Here is a 15,779-nt window from a genome sequence, read left to right on the forward strand (position 1 = left end):
ATATATATATATATATATATATATATATATTTTTTTTTTTTCCAGGAATTCCATCACTGCAGCAAGGTACCATCACTGTAGGTGTGATAGCAAAGATGATTCCTCACATTGGTTTGACCATCACGCTGCCAGGTGGGAAGACTGGCAAAGTCAGTATTTTTCACCTGAGTGATAAGTACACAGAGAATCCTCTGAGCGACTTCAAAATTGGCAAGGTTGTCAGGTGAGTAACTTTCTTGTTGTTGCTTCAGGTAGCAAGGCTTAGAAATAGATCCCTCGCTGGTGACAGTCTTTTCACTGATACCAGACCTGTAAGGTTCAGCCTGTGGCTATGAAGTAACACTGACCTTTTGGGTCAAATGTATTTCAATCTAAGCTTTTTTATTGGTGCTTTGGAAGAAACTGAGGTTTATGAATGCTAATGCATGCTGTTGTTTTGCCTCTGTGGAAGAGAAGGCTATAACCTTAAGTGTTTGGCTGAAACAGCCTTGTACTTTCCATGTATGAATGCCTATTTTGGTTGCCTTCTTGGGCTGCCTTTTGAGAGAAAATACTCTCTTAGCTAAGGTGCTGTTGGGACTGAGAGAGGTCAGTTATCCCAGCTCCACTGTGGTTCTATTTAGCAAGTCAGTTGTCTTTACACATGTACAAGTAATTGCACTTCCCTACTACACGGACTTGTTGGGAATGCTGGAGGGTGCAACAGACCAAGTGGTTCTGTCGTAGCAATCTCCAGTTCTTTTGTACTGGTAATAGACGTACAGCAAGCAGACTTGTTCCAAAAAGCCCTTCACCTGGTGTCATGAACCTGTTTGTCAAGCTGGTTTGTGTTAGACAATGAGTAATCTAAGGGACAGAGTGGTTTGTTTCCTCTAGAGCTTTGTTCTGCTGGTGAGAATACCTGTTTTCCACCTGTGGCTTTATTCAGTAGGTATAAAAACTTTGTTTAACCCCCTTACTCTGCTATGCAGGTGTTACATCCTCGCCAACGAGAATGGCAAAATCCAGTTATCTCTTCGGCAATCCAGGTAGGTGTCTTCCCTCCAGAATGTCAATTTCCTGTCAGTGATGAAAAAGATTGTCCAACCAATACTGGATTTCACTGTTCGTTGTAAAGTGTTCAAAAGACAAAGACTAGATTTTATTTTATTTTTATTTTTAAATGATAAGACTTATTCCTACAGGAATGATTTAATGATTTTCTAGTGCATCAACAAGTCTGGAAAGCCTGACACTTAATGTAGAGCTGATCAAGAGTTTTTCAGATAGCCTTTTTATTTGAGATAATTTTTCAACTTGATTTGACTTTTTTTTTTCTGTGAGGAAAGGAAAAGTTCCTGCATTGAGTTTGCAGTTCAAACACTTTATTTTCAGTGTTCAGCTGAATTTGGACCATTTTGAGTAAAGATCAGGCTGTCTTAAATGTCCTTTTAAAACAGCCTCTTGTATTGTCTTCTCTGTACAACAAAAATACATAAACAGTGTTGGAATTAAGTGTCTTAGAAACAAATGGGGGCTGCTGTTAATACTGATTTTTTTTTGAATATCCAGAGCAGAATGTGGTATCCCTAGATGAATGAGTGCTCTACTTTCTAACCTCTCTTTTCCTTTAGGCTAAACCCAAGGAACAGCAACAAAGTGGAGGATGCTGAAATAACATCTATTAAGGATGTTAAAAAAGGCCAGCTAGTAAGAGGCTATGTCAAATCAGTCACTCCATCAGGCGTATTCTTTAGGTGAGTAACAAAAAATAATAGAGCAAAATAAGGGATCTTGGCAAACTTTGGATATAGAATTCTGGAATCTTGTTTAGGGGAGTGTCTGGTGTAGTTCTGTGATGCAAAATGGATTTCATCCTGGGAATCGTCATTGCTTCTTTCTTGAGCCTGTGAAACTAAAGTATGGAAAACTTATGCGTCTGTGTACAACTGATGGTGCCACAGATACAGTCATTGTGATTTTTTTCTCTTCCTCTGCTATGGACTTATTTTTTTTTCCTCTTCTCAGCTTGTCTGCATCTCTTCAGGGCCGAATCTTGTTCCAGAATGTTTCCACTTACTATGTACAGAAATACTCCTTATATGAGAAATACCTGCCTGAAGGAAAGCTTCTCACTGCCAAGGTCCTTAGGTAAGTACAAGGTTCTTGAAAAGGGGCAATCAGTTAGTAGAAGGGAGATGAGGGAGGAGGTGGGGATGGAAACAGGCATGTTAAACGGTAAGAGGATTTTTTGGAACAAGTTCAGGTACTTGGAGTCATTCTAAAGGCTCTTTATTTATCTATTTACTTATTTTGATTCTCTTTTTTTTTCCCACTGCTCCTGGCAATGAAATAAAGTGTAAATGAAAAAGAAAATCACGTTGAGCTGTCTCTCCTGCCTGAACACACTGGGATGCCAAGTGTCTTGCCTGAATCCCTAGGCTTACCACGCCGTGGTTCAGGGGAAGAGAAAAGAGAAGATGACAAGGAAAAGAGAGACGAGCTTAAAAGGAAGACAAAACAGAGGAGAGGGAGCTCTGAAATTGAGCAGGTATGGATGTGATTGCTCAGGACTTGCTAGAGGGTTTGATTGGTCTAAATAATGTGACTGGAACTAGCCCCTGGGATCAGGCATGGGAATTCAAATAGGAAAAAAAAAATTAAATTACAATGGAGTTCAGCAAGTTCAGAAACTGACCCTTTTGGGTTGGAATTAATTGAATAAGCAGCCTGACTGTGTTGCCTGTGTGACCTGTCCTGTTGGTCTTGCCAGCATATGTAGGTAAGTGTGAGTTTATTCTGTTGTCTCCATCGTATGAGAGCATAGTGTGCATTCAGAATTGTTTTAAAGACTTATCCCAGCTGTTGCTCTACACTCTGGACTCATTTCCTCTTGTTGCAGGAAGCAAAGCCAAAAAAAAGGAAGGTCTGTCCAACAGATGAAAATGACAGTGGAATTGAGGTATATTACCGGGAAGAGGAAGATGGTGACCAGGAGGAAGAGGCAGCTGAAAGTAAATCTAAGGTGAGAAGCTTGGAGGAGAGCATGAGATGTATCAATTCTGACTGGGATGGTAGTAAACAACATTGTCCCAGGTAGGAGTGATGCAGACTGGTGTTTGTCAGCTGTGCAAGGTGGATTGGGTTTGAGTACAGCAAAGGTGACCAGACTTAAGTGTTTTTCCTGATGGGCTGTTTGCAAGCATGAGAAGTCAATAGTACTGTCTGAAGAGAAGCCTCATGCAAACAGCATCTGTGCCCGGTCTCTGTAATAAATAAATAAATAATTCAGATTAAAAACCTTTCCTCCAAGCAGATAAGGAAACGTGGTGAAGCTCCCAGACTGCAGGTTTCCACAGGCTTCACCTGGGATGAGGACATGAAAGCAGTGGATATGGCTGTACTGAATCAGAAGGAAGAAAGCTCGGAGAGCGAGGAGGAAGAGGAGAATCCACAGTCTAAGGTGCCTTTTGCTAGTACTGCCTGCATAGAAGTCGCCACATGGTGGCCATAATGCGTTGTCTTTGATATTTGCACGTCTGTCTGCCCTGTAGTGAAGCCTCTTAATCCAAGGGACTGTCTCTGACAGCTAATACAGAGCTTCTTTAACTACACTGACCATGGTGTTTAGCAGCAGATAATCTCTGAAGCAGAAGAGAAAAGGCCCTATTTTAGTATGGCTGCATGAAAATAGGCTTTCTCATGTTGGCATACTACAAAATAAAATTAAAAAATAAATGTTTGCTTTTCAGGATTTCTCCTCCCTCTCAAAACTCAACTCTATGGATGATGTGTATGGCCCGTACTTTGCTGCCCAAGGGATAGCTGCCTTGTGTAGAGTACTCTACCGTTGTCTATTCTCAGTTTAGTTCTCAGTCACCCTGGTGATCCAGCAACGTACCCTAGTCTTGCACAATTTCTCCCTATGTATTCTGGTTCCCTGGAGTGGAAGGGGTTGTGAACACAGGCCTGAAGGGTTGAGATAGAAGAGTAAAAGTGGGGGTGGGTGTGAAGTGTCAACACTGCAGTTGGGATGCAAGGCTAACAAAGTACTTTTGACCCTCAATGTATTTCATTAATGAAACCAGATTTCCTGTAGTGCTCTTCCTTTTGGAGGTATGAAGCTGTACATCTACTGAGGGGTGAGGGTGTCATTTTCCTCCTCCCTGAAATAATTGACCCCCATCTCTTTGTGTGAAACCTGCCTAGCCTTAGACATACTGGGGTCTGGCTGTGCTTTAGCTGGTTCAGCCTATTCTCACGTGAAGTGTCTGCTCTTCCCCAATCCTCCGTTTTTGCTCTTTTAGCCAAAGAAACAAACAAAGAAGGAGAAGGAGCTGGAGAAGCAGAAGAAGGAGAAGGAGCTTTGCAAATTAGAGGCAGCTCTGATGGATCCTAGTCGTCAGCCCCAGTCAGCAGATGATTTTGACCGCCTGGTACTGAGCAGTCCCGACAGCTCCATCCTCTGGCTGCAGTACATGGCTTTCCACCTCCAGGCTACTGAGATTGAGAAGGCCAGAGCTGTGGCAGAGAGAGCGCTTAAAACAATTTGCTTCAGGTAAGAATGGGGTTCTGCCTTTCTTTGCCTCCACACAATAATGGTGGGTTCGTGGTGATGGGAGAAGAAGCTTGGGAGCACCACTGGTGTGTGTGCATGTGCAGTGGAAAAGTCCGTTTCAGTGAGCTCAAAAGGATTAAATGGTGGCAATTGTGAGCTGGCCCTTTGAAGGTCTGGCTTGAGTCACCACAATTGGCCTGCAGCTGGCTTGCTGCAGCTTGTGGGCACAGTAACTGCCCAAGGTATCACTGAGCACATGGGCTTACCTCTGAGCAGTTGGAACGGTTTGGAAGAGCAAAGCACTGTCAGTAATGTCCTTAAATGAAAACATGAAATAAACCGTGAAGCTCTCATTGCCCTTTTCATAGGGCTACACCCTTTGGTATTAAAGCATCTCCACAGCATGATTAAGTGTATTGTGCTTTCTTGAATCATCTTTGTGGTTTTTAATTACAAGCAACAGTGATCAAAAGTTCCAGTGTCAAACAACTGCTGTGCTCTATTCCAGCAGTGCTGTTTCAGTGAAGGGGTATGCTCCCCTCCCTTGTCTCAGTAACAGGCTAGAAGTCAGCAAGTCTTTAGGTGGTTTGCAAAAAGCTGATGAAGGCTGGTAAAAGCCTAAATGTTCTTGTTTATGTCTGCTTCAAGGGAAGAACAAGAGAAGCTGAATGTCTGGGTTGCTCTGCTGAACTTGGAGAACATGTACGGTACTGAGGAGACGCTGATGAAGGTCTTTGAGAGAGCTGTTCAGTACAATGAGCCTCTGAAAGTCTTCCAGCATTTGTGTGACATCTATGCCAATTCTGAGAAGTACAAGGTAAGATAGTGCAAGCAGGTCCCAGGAAAGTATCCTCTTCAGTCATGCCAGTAAGCCACCAATCCTGGCTGTGTAAGCTTCCAGCTGTCAGGCATTAGGCTTATTCTATACCTAACAGGGATTAACGATTATGATTGATGGCAGAGAAGAAACTACTGCTACTTGCTTCTTATAGATGTTCAGAGATGCCTGGGCAAGGAGCAAGAGTTTTAGAGCTGTAGGGCCTTATTATGAATCCATGTCATCTAATCCAACTTTGCCCTTCCAGCAAGCAGAAGAATTGTACCACACAATGCTGAGGCGTTTTCGTCAGGAGAAATCAGTGTGGCTGAAATACGCCTCCTTCCTCCTGAAGCAAGGCCAGGCTGAGGCTACACACAAGCTTTTGGAGCGTGCTCTCAAGGCTCTGCCCACTAAAGAACGTAAGCAGACTTCCATATCCATAAGTTGAAATACGCATTGATGGTCTCCAGTATTTTTGCAATATTGCTGTGCAATATCTCTGTGATAGTGTAATAAGTGAAAACTGCAGCCAGTGGGTGCTGAATGTGGTGCCCTTCACTGTAAGGGGAGGGGAAATGTCAGCCTCGATATCAATGCTATACACTCCTGTAAAAATACTTGCTGTGATGTACAAAAAAAGCAAAGCAACCAAAGCCAAGAGGACTTCTGAGTCTTGCAGACATCAAGATTAATTTTGAATGTACATATAAACTTCTGTCATCCATGAACAGCTGAAATGGGAAGCAAACTGTGGCCCTTCCTCCACTGTGATCTTCCACCTTGGACCAGAATGCTTTACAACAGTCTTTTGTCTCTGGGTAGACATTGGTGCTGTTTCTGTGCTTGTCTGTTCTGCGTAATTATAACTCATTTGTACCTCTTCATAGGGAAGAGGGCTGCTGTGATCCTCTAACATGTCATTACTTGTTCCAGATGTGGATGTTATTTCAAGGTTTGCACAGCTGGAGTTCCGTTTTGGGGACACAGAACATGCCAAAGCCCTCTTTGATAGCACCCTCAACAGCTACCCCAAGCGGACAGACATCTGGTCTATCTACATGGACATCATGATCAAACATGGCAGCCAGAAGGAAGTGCGGTGAGTTGTGCTACAGCAGGCTGGGAAGGGGCAGAGCATGGTGTTTGGAGTAACATATGAAAAGAGCAGAGGTGCTTTGCAGCATGATATTGAGGGCCTCCCAGTGCAAAGGTGGATTTGTGTCAACTAGAGAAAGAAAACTGGTGTGTGGGAAGGACTGGGGAGACTGCAAGGAGATCTACAAGGCAGAGGAGGATTGATTTGTAAGGAGTGCATGACAAAAAACTGGAGGACTTGCACTGAGGTTCAGCCCTTCCATGTCTTGTAACATAAAACAGAATGGTCACTTTTTGACAAGAGTTGGCAGAAGGAAGTTCAGTTTCCCACGCTATAGATCCAGCTGTGGCCACTATATGAATGTAGGGCCAAATACAATGACTGGATCATAGCTTAAGCTGACCAGTGATGTTAGAGTTCTGCAAGCAAATAGAAGGATTGTGTTCTACCTTAAGGTTTTCACCAGTTCTCATGAATTTCTTTCTTCAAGCAGCTGATGGGATGTCTGCCCTGAGTATCTGCACTTTGTTCAAATACAGGTACAGGGCTTGTGTTGAGTGCTGTCACCAACACAGTGATCTGAATCACTTTGATTTCTTGCAGGGACATCTTCGAGAGGGTCATACACCTGAACTTGGCACCAAAGAAGATGAAATTCTTCTTCAAGCGCTACCTGGATTATGAGAAGAAATATGGTACAGAAGAAACAATCTTGGCTGTTAAAACAGCTGCGCTAGAGTATGTAGAGGCCAAGAGTTCCTTTGCTAACACCTAAATACAGTACAAGTAAAAGTAGAGAGACTCAGCTCTCCATGCAAAGTGGGAACTGAGAGGCATGGAGTTCCATTGTGGATGTCTGTGGACAGTGGATTTCTGGAGAATATTGGTCTATGACCAAACCAAACTGAAAGATCAAACAATCTAAAGAAAAGATCTGATAAATGTTTGCAGCTTTGTCTGGATGTTACAAATCCTTATCTGTTGATGACTTTGAAGACAGTTTTTTTTAAGTAGAGACTGTTTTATAATCAATAGTGTTGGTGCCTTTATCCTTGTTCTTGTAACTCTCCGGTAAGATGGGTATGCGATCATCCACATATTTTATAGATTGAGAACTGAAGGTGAGGGGAAAAGCAGGGGATGCAAGCAGATGGTTATCCAGTGTAAACACTAGCAAGTGGGTGCCCAAGTTCAAAAGACCAAACTTGAAGAGTCTTACTCATTGTAGGTACTCTGAACTCGAAACCAGAGTTATCCAGGATCAAACCCTTCTACATCTCTGAATGCCCAGTGTTGGCGAGGCTGAATGATTATGCATTTAATTCATTCCCAAATCCACTGGGATCTAGAAACAAGTTATTTTAACTGCTTACCTCCAGGGAGAGCAGGGTACTGTACATATTCTCATGCTCAGTGCCCTTCTGGAGGAGGAGGCTGCTTGCTTGCAACATCTAGTTAGCAGCTGCTGCTTTTCTTTTATTAACAGCACAGCTGCAGTGCTGGTATTTATTTTTTTTTGTGTGATGGATTAGTTACATAATAGAACACGTAAATAAGCGTTGCAATAGAAACCAAGATCCCTTTGAGGTATTATTACTTTATGATTACTGGGGCTATTATTGTCTCCTACAGTTCTCAGCAGGGTAAATGAAAGACCTGTGTGTAATTCTGTGTACTGGAGGAGCCCAGTTTAAGCACAGCTTGCTGCTGGGAAGCGCGCCCTAGCTGCCAACCTGTAGGCATTGCTGTCAGCCTGTGCAAGAAGAGCAGAGGGTGTGTGAGCTCACAGGTTGTGTGATATGGCGTGCCAGGAAGACAGGCAGCTCAACTTCCCTCTTGGTATTCTGGTTGCTTGCACTGGGGTAAAAAGCTGTGTAGGTTTAATAGTCTACTTGGAATGTTTTTTTGTGGAAGCAAATCAAGTCTATGCTCCCCGCCCCTTCCTTTGCTCCCAGCCTTTCCCACAAATTGGTAGCCTTTGCCCTGACTCCTTTCCTCCTTTGGTACTTTCTTCCTTGTGCTGACCTCGCCTCAGCGTTGTCACTGGGAGAGGATGAGTGACTGCCTTGGCAGGGATATTCATGAGGGTGCTGGTGGTCCAGAAGGCCAGGATTGTGTTATCAGGAACTGCTCAGGGTTGCAGAAGAAGAGAAGAAAAAATCCTTACAAGTATTTCTGACTGCAGGGGCTTGTTCTATTCCTCACTGTCAGCTGCCCAGCCTTTCCAAGAAGAGGGAGGGAAAATGGATAAGGCTCTGGCCCATCCCAACACATGGAAAGCAGCTGGAGTTAATGGTGAGGACAGAAAAGCAAGCAGAGCAAAGGCTGTGCTGTGCTTATGCTGTGTTCTGAGGGTAAACAAATTATTTCACAAGCATTATATGTCTTGTCCCTTTCCTTCAAAGAAGGGAAGGGGAGGAGGAGGAGGAAGTGGCAGTGGAGGTGGTTCAAAGGAATAACTAGGACTATCACAAAGGGAGGCAGGAGAAGTAAATGAAGAAGAATAGACATATGCTACCATTTCAGCAAGTTAACTTGCATCTCTTGACCTGTGTGTGGGGGTGGCATGCGTGTATGCATGTTTGCACCTGAGGGCCAATGAGGAGAAATGCAAATTAATGCTTTCATCTCACATTAATGCAGTTTTGTTTAACTTGCATATGATTGTTCCTGCAGATTAGTTGATGGTGCAGTTGGGAGCTGGGTCTTCCACAAATGTAAGGCAAATGTGGAGAAGCTGAGCAGGGGTCCTGGGATGCATCATCCATTAAGAGGCGTAGCCCTCCCTTTCAGGGAGGGAATACCTCCCAGCTATTCCTTGCAAGGGGACATATTTGTAAAAAGGTTTCTAAATACATTTTTCTTGCTGCAATTGTGTGTACAAAATCTGCACTACTTAATACAGGAAAAACTAAAAAGCAGTGTTTCTATCTAGAAACTAGAAGAGATGTGAATGCTTAATAGAAAGAAAAAAAACAGTCTTTGGGTTCAAAGAAAATATTAAAATATGCCTTTTGTGCCCCTCTGAGGGAAAAAAAAATCAGAAGGCAATGAAAAAGAACTAATTTAATAGTTTATTTCATATCTCTTTGTGCTTAAGCCCCTCTGAGTTCAGTGGATTTGAGTTGTGTTTTTGAACAGTTCAAGGCTTTTCAGTAAATGGCATATTGTAAATGGAAGTTGTATCTATAATGGAACAGTCCAAGTAGGAAAACCAAACTCCATTGTCCTGTGACTTCTTAAGTGTTAGGTGTACAGGCTGAAAAGGGATGGCAGTACCATAAGAATAGCCTTTAGGCCAAAGTCAGCACTACATCACACCAGTGGCAGTAATTTTATACCTCTCTGGTACCTCTCTCTCAGTACAGCTGTGTCCCTAAAAGAGCGTCTGCTGCAGGAACCATTTAAAGCAGTGAAACGAGTTTAAGGAAGTTCAGTGGTGGAAGAATAGGGAGAAGGCCATGTCCCCCCATCCCATTCCCACTGTCTCCTGTCACCGCAGGGCTGTGGTGTCAATGCTGCAGGCGAGTGCATGTATTTTGGCTGGCAAGTTTCTTGCCCCTTTTCCTTGGAAGAAAGATGCTCCATTAATACAGCTAAGTATAATTACTCAGTGTGTGTGTATGTGTGTATATATATAATTACATGTGTATAACTAATTCTGGCTGGGGTCTTGCTGCAACTCATCAACACAAACAAGCAGGACTCTCATCCGGTGATGGATGAGCAATGTGATGAGCTGCAGACAGTGCTGTGATTCACTGTGAGTACTGCTCCTCTACCCAGCCAGCTTACCTGAAAGCTATTCTGCTGATGGTGCCATCTTCCAGCGTTATAAACTCATGGTTGCGACCCTTTGGGCTCATTAGAGATTGCTAGGCACTTCATTAAGGACAAAGAGATTGGTGTCCTACCCAAATTTCAGCTTTGTAGTTACAGTGTCCTTCTGAATACCAGGAATATTGGTGATTCCTCCTGTCTTAGTCTCTTGATTATTTGGCTTGCTGTATTACTGACCCACTCCTTCCCAGATGTTATTGCATCCCTGCTGCCACAGGTATTTACCCACTGCTCCCCTCTTGCCCTTGCTCTGTGAAGTCTGTAAAGTACTCCATGACCTTCCTGTATAACAGGCACTGCAGAATGGCGTAAGAAGGTGGGTGTGTGGGAAGGCTAGGGCTAGCCCTGCTGGGGATGGGGGTAAGATGGGTGGGACTGCAGTAGTCACAGTTAGAAATGGTCCCACCTCTTGCTCCCTGAGGTTTCTGCTGGTGATTAGTCAGCAGGGCTCACCACCAGCCTGGAGGTAAGGTGTGCATCTGCTGTTTGCTCCCCTTGTATCTCTGAGATCATTGGCAAGATGGTTGTCTCTAAGGGAGGGGTTCCTGAGTTCTCTGTATTGCTTATCGGCCTCTACCTTGAGGCTGTTGATCCCTTTTTACCTTCTGAGAAAAGCAATCCTGCTGGGAGCAATATTCCCAGTGAATCCATCAGCTACACACCGATACCGATAGGACTGCCAGGCAGTCTGGGGAACTGCTCCCAGTGCCTGTCTGTCTTAAGAAGCCAAAAAGAGCATTTCATGGCCCTCTGGGGTTGGCCCGTTCCCTTCCACCCCTTTGGCCCATTTGTGGAGCCGGCTGTAGAGGGGGAAGCCCTTGTTCTCCCGGTAGATGTAGACACCCGTGATGGCGTTCCACTGGGGGCTTGGCTGGACACCCTCCACTGGGAACTCCTGCACCAACTCCTTCTCCTCCTTGTCCAGTGCCACAAAGCCAAAGAAATGCTTCACGTTATTGGCTGCCAGGATCCTGGAGTGGACCTCAGCTGTGCGGCGGAAGAGCTTGTCCTCGTTGGCACGGTACTGGGCCCAGTAGGCCTCCTGCCGGTAGCTCAGCGGCGAACAGCAGTGCTTCAGGCACTTGGTGAGGAAAACCAGGACCGCGACGATCCCAATGAGCAGCCAGCCAAAGAGCTGAGAAGAGAGAAGCTGTGTTAGGGTGTATCAAGGCAGTCTTACCCACTCCATGAAGCTTTCTCCCCAACATGCCTACCTGGGACTCGTATCTCAGCCTCCGTGTCACCTCGTCCCTGAACTTGGTGAGGTTCGATGGTATGTCTTTACAGGGGAACCTTGCCAGCATCTCAGCTCCGTACTCAGCTGGGAACTTATCCAGGGAGGATGGCCTGACAAACTCACTGAGGGCACAGATGTAAGCCTCCCCCCGAAGCAGCGAGATGACCGACCAGGTGACGGGTGCCACGGCCGCCCGGCCCATGATGGAGCCAAAGAGGAGGAAAGTGGCAGCAGTGGAGAAATTCTTGGTGCCACGCTTGTGGCACTCAGCCACTAGGTTCCAGGTGTGGTTGTTCCAGATAACACCGATGAGGAAGAGTGCCAGAGCTGGGACACCGATGGCAGCCAGCCCATAGATGTAGTTACGGGCTGGGGAGCAGGGGCAGTTGAAGGCAACAACTGAGAAGAGCTCCTCGCTACCCACCGTGCCCAGGGCCACCAGGCCGTTGAAGATCATCACATCTTTGCTCTTGAAGAACAAGGAGAGGAAGCGGAAGTTTTCGGCAACAAGAGCGGCCATCTCGTCCTCGGGCTGGGGGCTGAGAGGAGGTGCCTGCTGCAGTGGAGGGTCGTGCTGGCCCACGTCCCAGCACCAAGGGGCACGATGATGTGGGATGAAGTGTCCTTGGGCCTGCTGACATACAAGGGGTAGTTCTGGGAGCACAACACCTTCACTGCTGTTCCTTCCAGCAGGTGCCCCAACCCCTGGAGCTGGCTGCTGATATCAGAGATAATTCAAAATGAGTTGAAGAGGGATTCAGCCTAAGCAACAAAAGAAAACTCAGACTCTTCAGTTTCCCACTAAATTCTCCAAAAATGATTCTGCAGCAAAGATTAGCATGGAGACAGTTGTTTCTTCCCCTGCTGTTTGCACGTTTGTTGTCTTTCCTTCTTTGGCGTTAGTCACTTCCCACAGAAGTGATTTAGCAGCAGAGTTGCCACTGGACACTCTGCCTCCCAAGCCTGCAACAAAGGAGGATGCTGTGTTACTGGGGAAACTGGACTGGAGCACTGGGGCTGGGATGTGGCCCTAGTACTGCCCCAACTCATACTTTTGCTCAGGCACACACACAGCATGCCAGTGCTGTGCTCCCTTGCAAGCACTGTGGGATTTGCCCCCCCTCCTTCAATGTGTTCAGCTAGTAGTTAGTAATAGCCTAAGGTATGTCGGGGAGGCAGCAGGAGGCGGGCCCTCTGGGGGCTGTTAGTTCATCTGGCAGGTTTGGGTGCAGGGAGATGGGGTGTGGGAGGATGAGGCAGGAGAAGGGGGGAGGAAGCAGCTTGGGACTGAGACCCTGCTGGAGGATGGTGTCCTGCTGCTCTGTGAGTGACTTCCCTTGTTCTGCACATAGTGACAGCTCTGAGATATTGTAGCCCTATTCCCCTAGTGTAAGACTCAACAACGGGGCAAGGAGGTGCTGAGGGCACTGCTGGTGCCAGCAAAGGACGTTACTTTCAGGGAAAGTGATGATCCAAGTTATCATGATGATCCAAGATGCAAACATCACATGCAGATAGAGCTTCGCCTACTATTACCTAGGAGTTGTTGCTAGGACTGGGTGTGGTAGGATAATCTTTCTCTCCCACGGTTGGTTGACATAACTGTACGTGCCCTTCTAGCCTACAGGCCTGGCTCAGCCTCTTTCCACTAGCCTTCAGCTGTCCCTTGACACCTTGGTGCCAGCAACGTACTGTGCTGCATGTCTTCCTCCAGGATGGGGAAATAAGCGGGGAGAGCATCTGAGTTGTGCAGTGATGCCCACTCCTCCTGTGGTAACCAAGCCTTGCAAACTGTTTAATTTCTTGGTTTACTTTGTATCTACAGTGCACCCTTTTGTGGTTTTATCTCAGGAAGCCTCAAGTGCATTGCTTGCTGGGAAAGCCCTCACCCCTGTGACAAAACCCTTGGACTTCAGGGAAACTGCTGCCACTGTGGCTTGCTGGAGGCAGGGTGCCTGACTAACAGCCTCCAGTGGCTTGCAAAGCACCAATGCACATCCTTGCAGAGCAGCTCCTGGAGAGTCCTGACCAACACACAGCATAGCTACCCTGAAAACTTCCCTGATGCTTGCATCTTTCCCCCCAACTTGCACAGGGCAAGGTGGCCCTGGGCCAGCCCCACCTCTAGAGAAAAGAGTATGGGGGCATTTGTGCAGACGAGACAAAGGTTTCCCTTACTGTATTTTACAATGCTGGCTCAGGCATTGTGCTTTAAATCCATCTTGTGCTCTAGTATGTCTGCCCCCTACAAAGCCTGTTTTGCTTGGTTCCTACACAGGGAAGCAAAGGGGAAGTAAGCCAGAAATTTGGCCTTGTTTCCCTACTCTGACTAACCCCCAGCAATCCCCTTAAAGCCATGCTATCACCCAGCTCAAACATAAGCAGTCAAGGCCCTTAATTTCTTCCTGCATCTTCCCAGCTTTCCATATGCAAAACTCCTGTGTTAAAGGAGCCAGACCAGCCCAAAACTGCAGCCATGTGATGGCAGATCAGGCTGCCAGCTTGGGCTGCCATGCTTCGTGGTGTGCAGCCTTTGCAGCAGGGCACCAAACCTACAACCTTGCACTGGTTTGTAGGGTTCAAAGCCCTGTTATTAGGGAGAGAAGCAACCACTGCTGATAAACAAGGCCTTGCAACCTCCTTGTCAGAGTCTGGCACCAGGCAAAGCAAAAGTAAGAGAAGCTGGCAAAGTTATGTTGTTTTTTTTGGGGGGTGTGGGGGTTATCTTCCTTTGATTGTGGCTTAAGCTGCCTGGCTAGGAGAGGGAGGGGTGGGATTGGAAGGGAAAAGATGTTTTCAGCAGATCATTGTTTAGCAGTCTGTGTTAGCTTTTCCCTGAAGCATCCATGAAAGCGAATAAAAAATGAAGTCACTTACTTGGAAAGCTGTTGAAATCAGTTCTGGAGCTTTCTCAGCAACTTGCCTGGTTTTTGCGTGGGCTCCGGGTGCGGGGCTTTCCCAACAGTGAGGGTGGCTGTGCAGCAGGGGGGTTCCAGCTTTGGCCAGGCTGATGGACAAAGTGAAAGTGGGTAAAAACAGCGTTCGAGTTTGGCAGCTTCCTTTTTCAGTCTGCAATGTGCCCTCGGCTGTCAGCTTTTGGGAGGAGGGCGGGGGTTGTGCTCAGGCCCTGTGCTTGGGTGGGGCGATGAGCAGGCACTTGGCTTCTGCTGGGTGCAAGGCTGAGGATGTGCCTTTAAAAAGAAAAAAAAAAAAAAAAGACCAAGAATGAGTCACTGGAAAAATCACATCGTCCTTTTCCAGATCTGCCATGCAGCTGTGCAGAGGCTGGCCATGGAGGGAATCAAGTCTGCCTGGAGGATGGGAGCGATGGATGTCTTGCTGGAGCATGAAGGGGAAACTCCGAAGCCCCCAGCTTGGGGGCTGCATGCGGCCCTCATGTTCCCCAGGGGATGTTGGAGGGACCCACCGGTACCGAGGGTGGGACTCGAGCTAAGCAGGCTCGAGGGGCAACATGGGAGAAGAAGCCCTTGGTCCCAGGTGAAGGGACAGGAACTGCTGCTTTTGTGCCTGAGAGCTGGCTGAGCCAGCGGGGAAGATGCCAGTCTGGCTGGGTTTTCGGGAGAAGCAGGAAACCAGCATCACGAGCTTCATCGGGTTTCGTTTCCTGCTCCTCGGGACGGACCCGCTCTCGTGGGGCGAGCAGAGGGGAGTGATGGCTGCCATGCAGTGCCGTGGTTTGGGCCCGGGGCAAACCGGGACGGGATGGGGGGGCTGGGTGCAGCCCACAGTTTGGCAAGCACAATGCATTCCTGCCCCTCTGCTTTTCCGCTTTCTACTTCCTCTGCAGTCTGATGCCTAGAAGGCAGTGGAGGACTCCACACTTTCTCCTTGCGTCTCTCTCCCTTTTCTCTGCTGTCTGTCCTCCAGCTCCAGCCTGTCGCAGAGGCCACAGGCTCCATTCTCTTTCCCCAGTGTCTTTGTCACCATGTCCCTGGGGTTAAGCTCAGCCTTCCCCAGAGGATGTATTCAGCCTTCAGCAGCACCTATGTTCCCTCTGCCTAGAGCAAACCCGAGCCAAGCCTGATGTCTGCAGTCCAGCTGTGATCTTTGGCCTGAGTTCTGTTCCTTACCCTAGACTTGGGTTTGGCTCCAGACCTGCCCCCCCAGTACCTGCCCAGCCCCAGGAGGGTTTTTGCAGCTCAGTGGTGCTGGGATGTGCTGTGCCCTGTGGCAGTCCCACACCTCTCCTTGGGGCCCTGCTGCCAACTAGGCCCTGCATGCTGGGACC

The 15,779-nt window shown here is 47.0% G+C and overlaps 2 protein-coding genes across 3 annotated transcripts in view; one reads left to right on the top strand and one right to left on the bottom strand.

Annotated features, from left to right (window-relative positions):
• The window catches only part of PDCD11 (programmed cell death 11), a 24,305-nt gene extending 16,805 nt beyond the window's left edge, over positions 1-7,500 (top strand). For both annotated transcript variants that reach the window (XM_035329478.1, XM_035329479.1), the window contains exons 25-36: positions 46-223; positions 972-1,028; positions 1,614-1,736; positions 2,008-2,130; positions 2,338-2,530; positions 2,882-3,004; positions 3,296-3,442; positions 4,287-4,537; positions 5,186-5,354; positions 5,623-5,776; positions 6,291-6,456; positions 7,057-7,500. In XM_035329478.1, the coding sequence (XP_035185369.1) occupies positions 46-223; positions 972-1,028; positions 1,614-1,736; positions 2,008-2,130; positions 2,338-2,530; positions 2,882-3,004; positions 3,296-3,442; positions 4,287-4,537; positions 5,186-5,354; positions 5,623-5,776; positions 6,291-6,456; positions 7,057-7,228 (1,856 nt within the window). In that variant the 3' untranslated portion in view covers positions 7,229-7,500. The remainder of the gene's footprint in view (positions 1-45; positions 224-971; positions 1,029-1,613; positions 1,737-2,007; positions 2,131-2,337; positions 2,531-2,881; positions 3,005-3,295; positions 3,443-4,286; positions 4,538-5,185; positions 5,355-5,622; positions 5,777-6,290; positions 6,457-7,056) is intronic.
• Positions 7,501-9,506: 2,006 nt separating this feature from the next.
• Positions 9,507-15,423, bottom strand: CALHM2 (calcium homeostasis modulator family member 2). The gene is made up of 3 exons (XM_035329481.1): positions 14,408-15,423; positions 11,508-12,493; positions 9,507-11,428 (listed from the first exon to the last, which is right to left on the bottom strand). Exons 2-3 carry the CDS (start codon positions 12,048-12,050, stop codon positions 11,012-11,014), a joined length of 960 nt encoding a protein of 319 aa, XP_035185372.1. The 5' UTR covers positions 12,051-12,493; positions 14,408-15,423; the 3' UTR covers positions 9,507-11,011.
• Positions 15,424-15,779: the final 356 nt, after the last annotated feature.

The sequence above is a fragment of the Oxyura jamaicensis genome, chromosome 6, assembly GCF_011077185.1.
Source record: "Oxyura jamaicensis isolate SHBP4307 breed ruddy duck chromosome 6, BPBGC_Ojam_1.0, whole genome shotgun sequence".
In the NCBI taxonomy this organism is placed as follows: Eukaryota; Metazoa; Chordata; class Aves; order Anseriformes; family Anatidae; genus Oxyura; species Oxyura jamaicensis.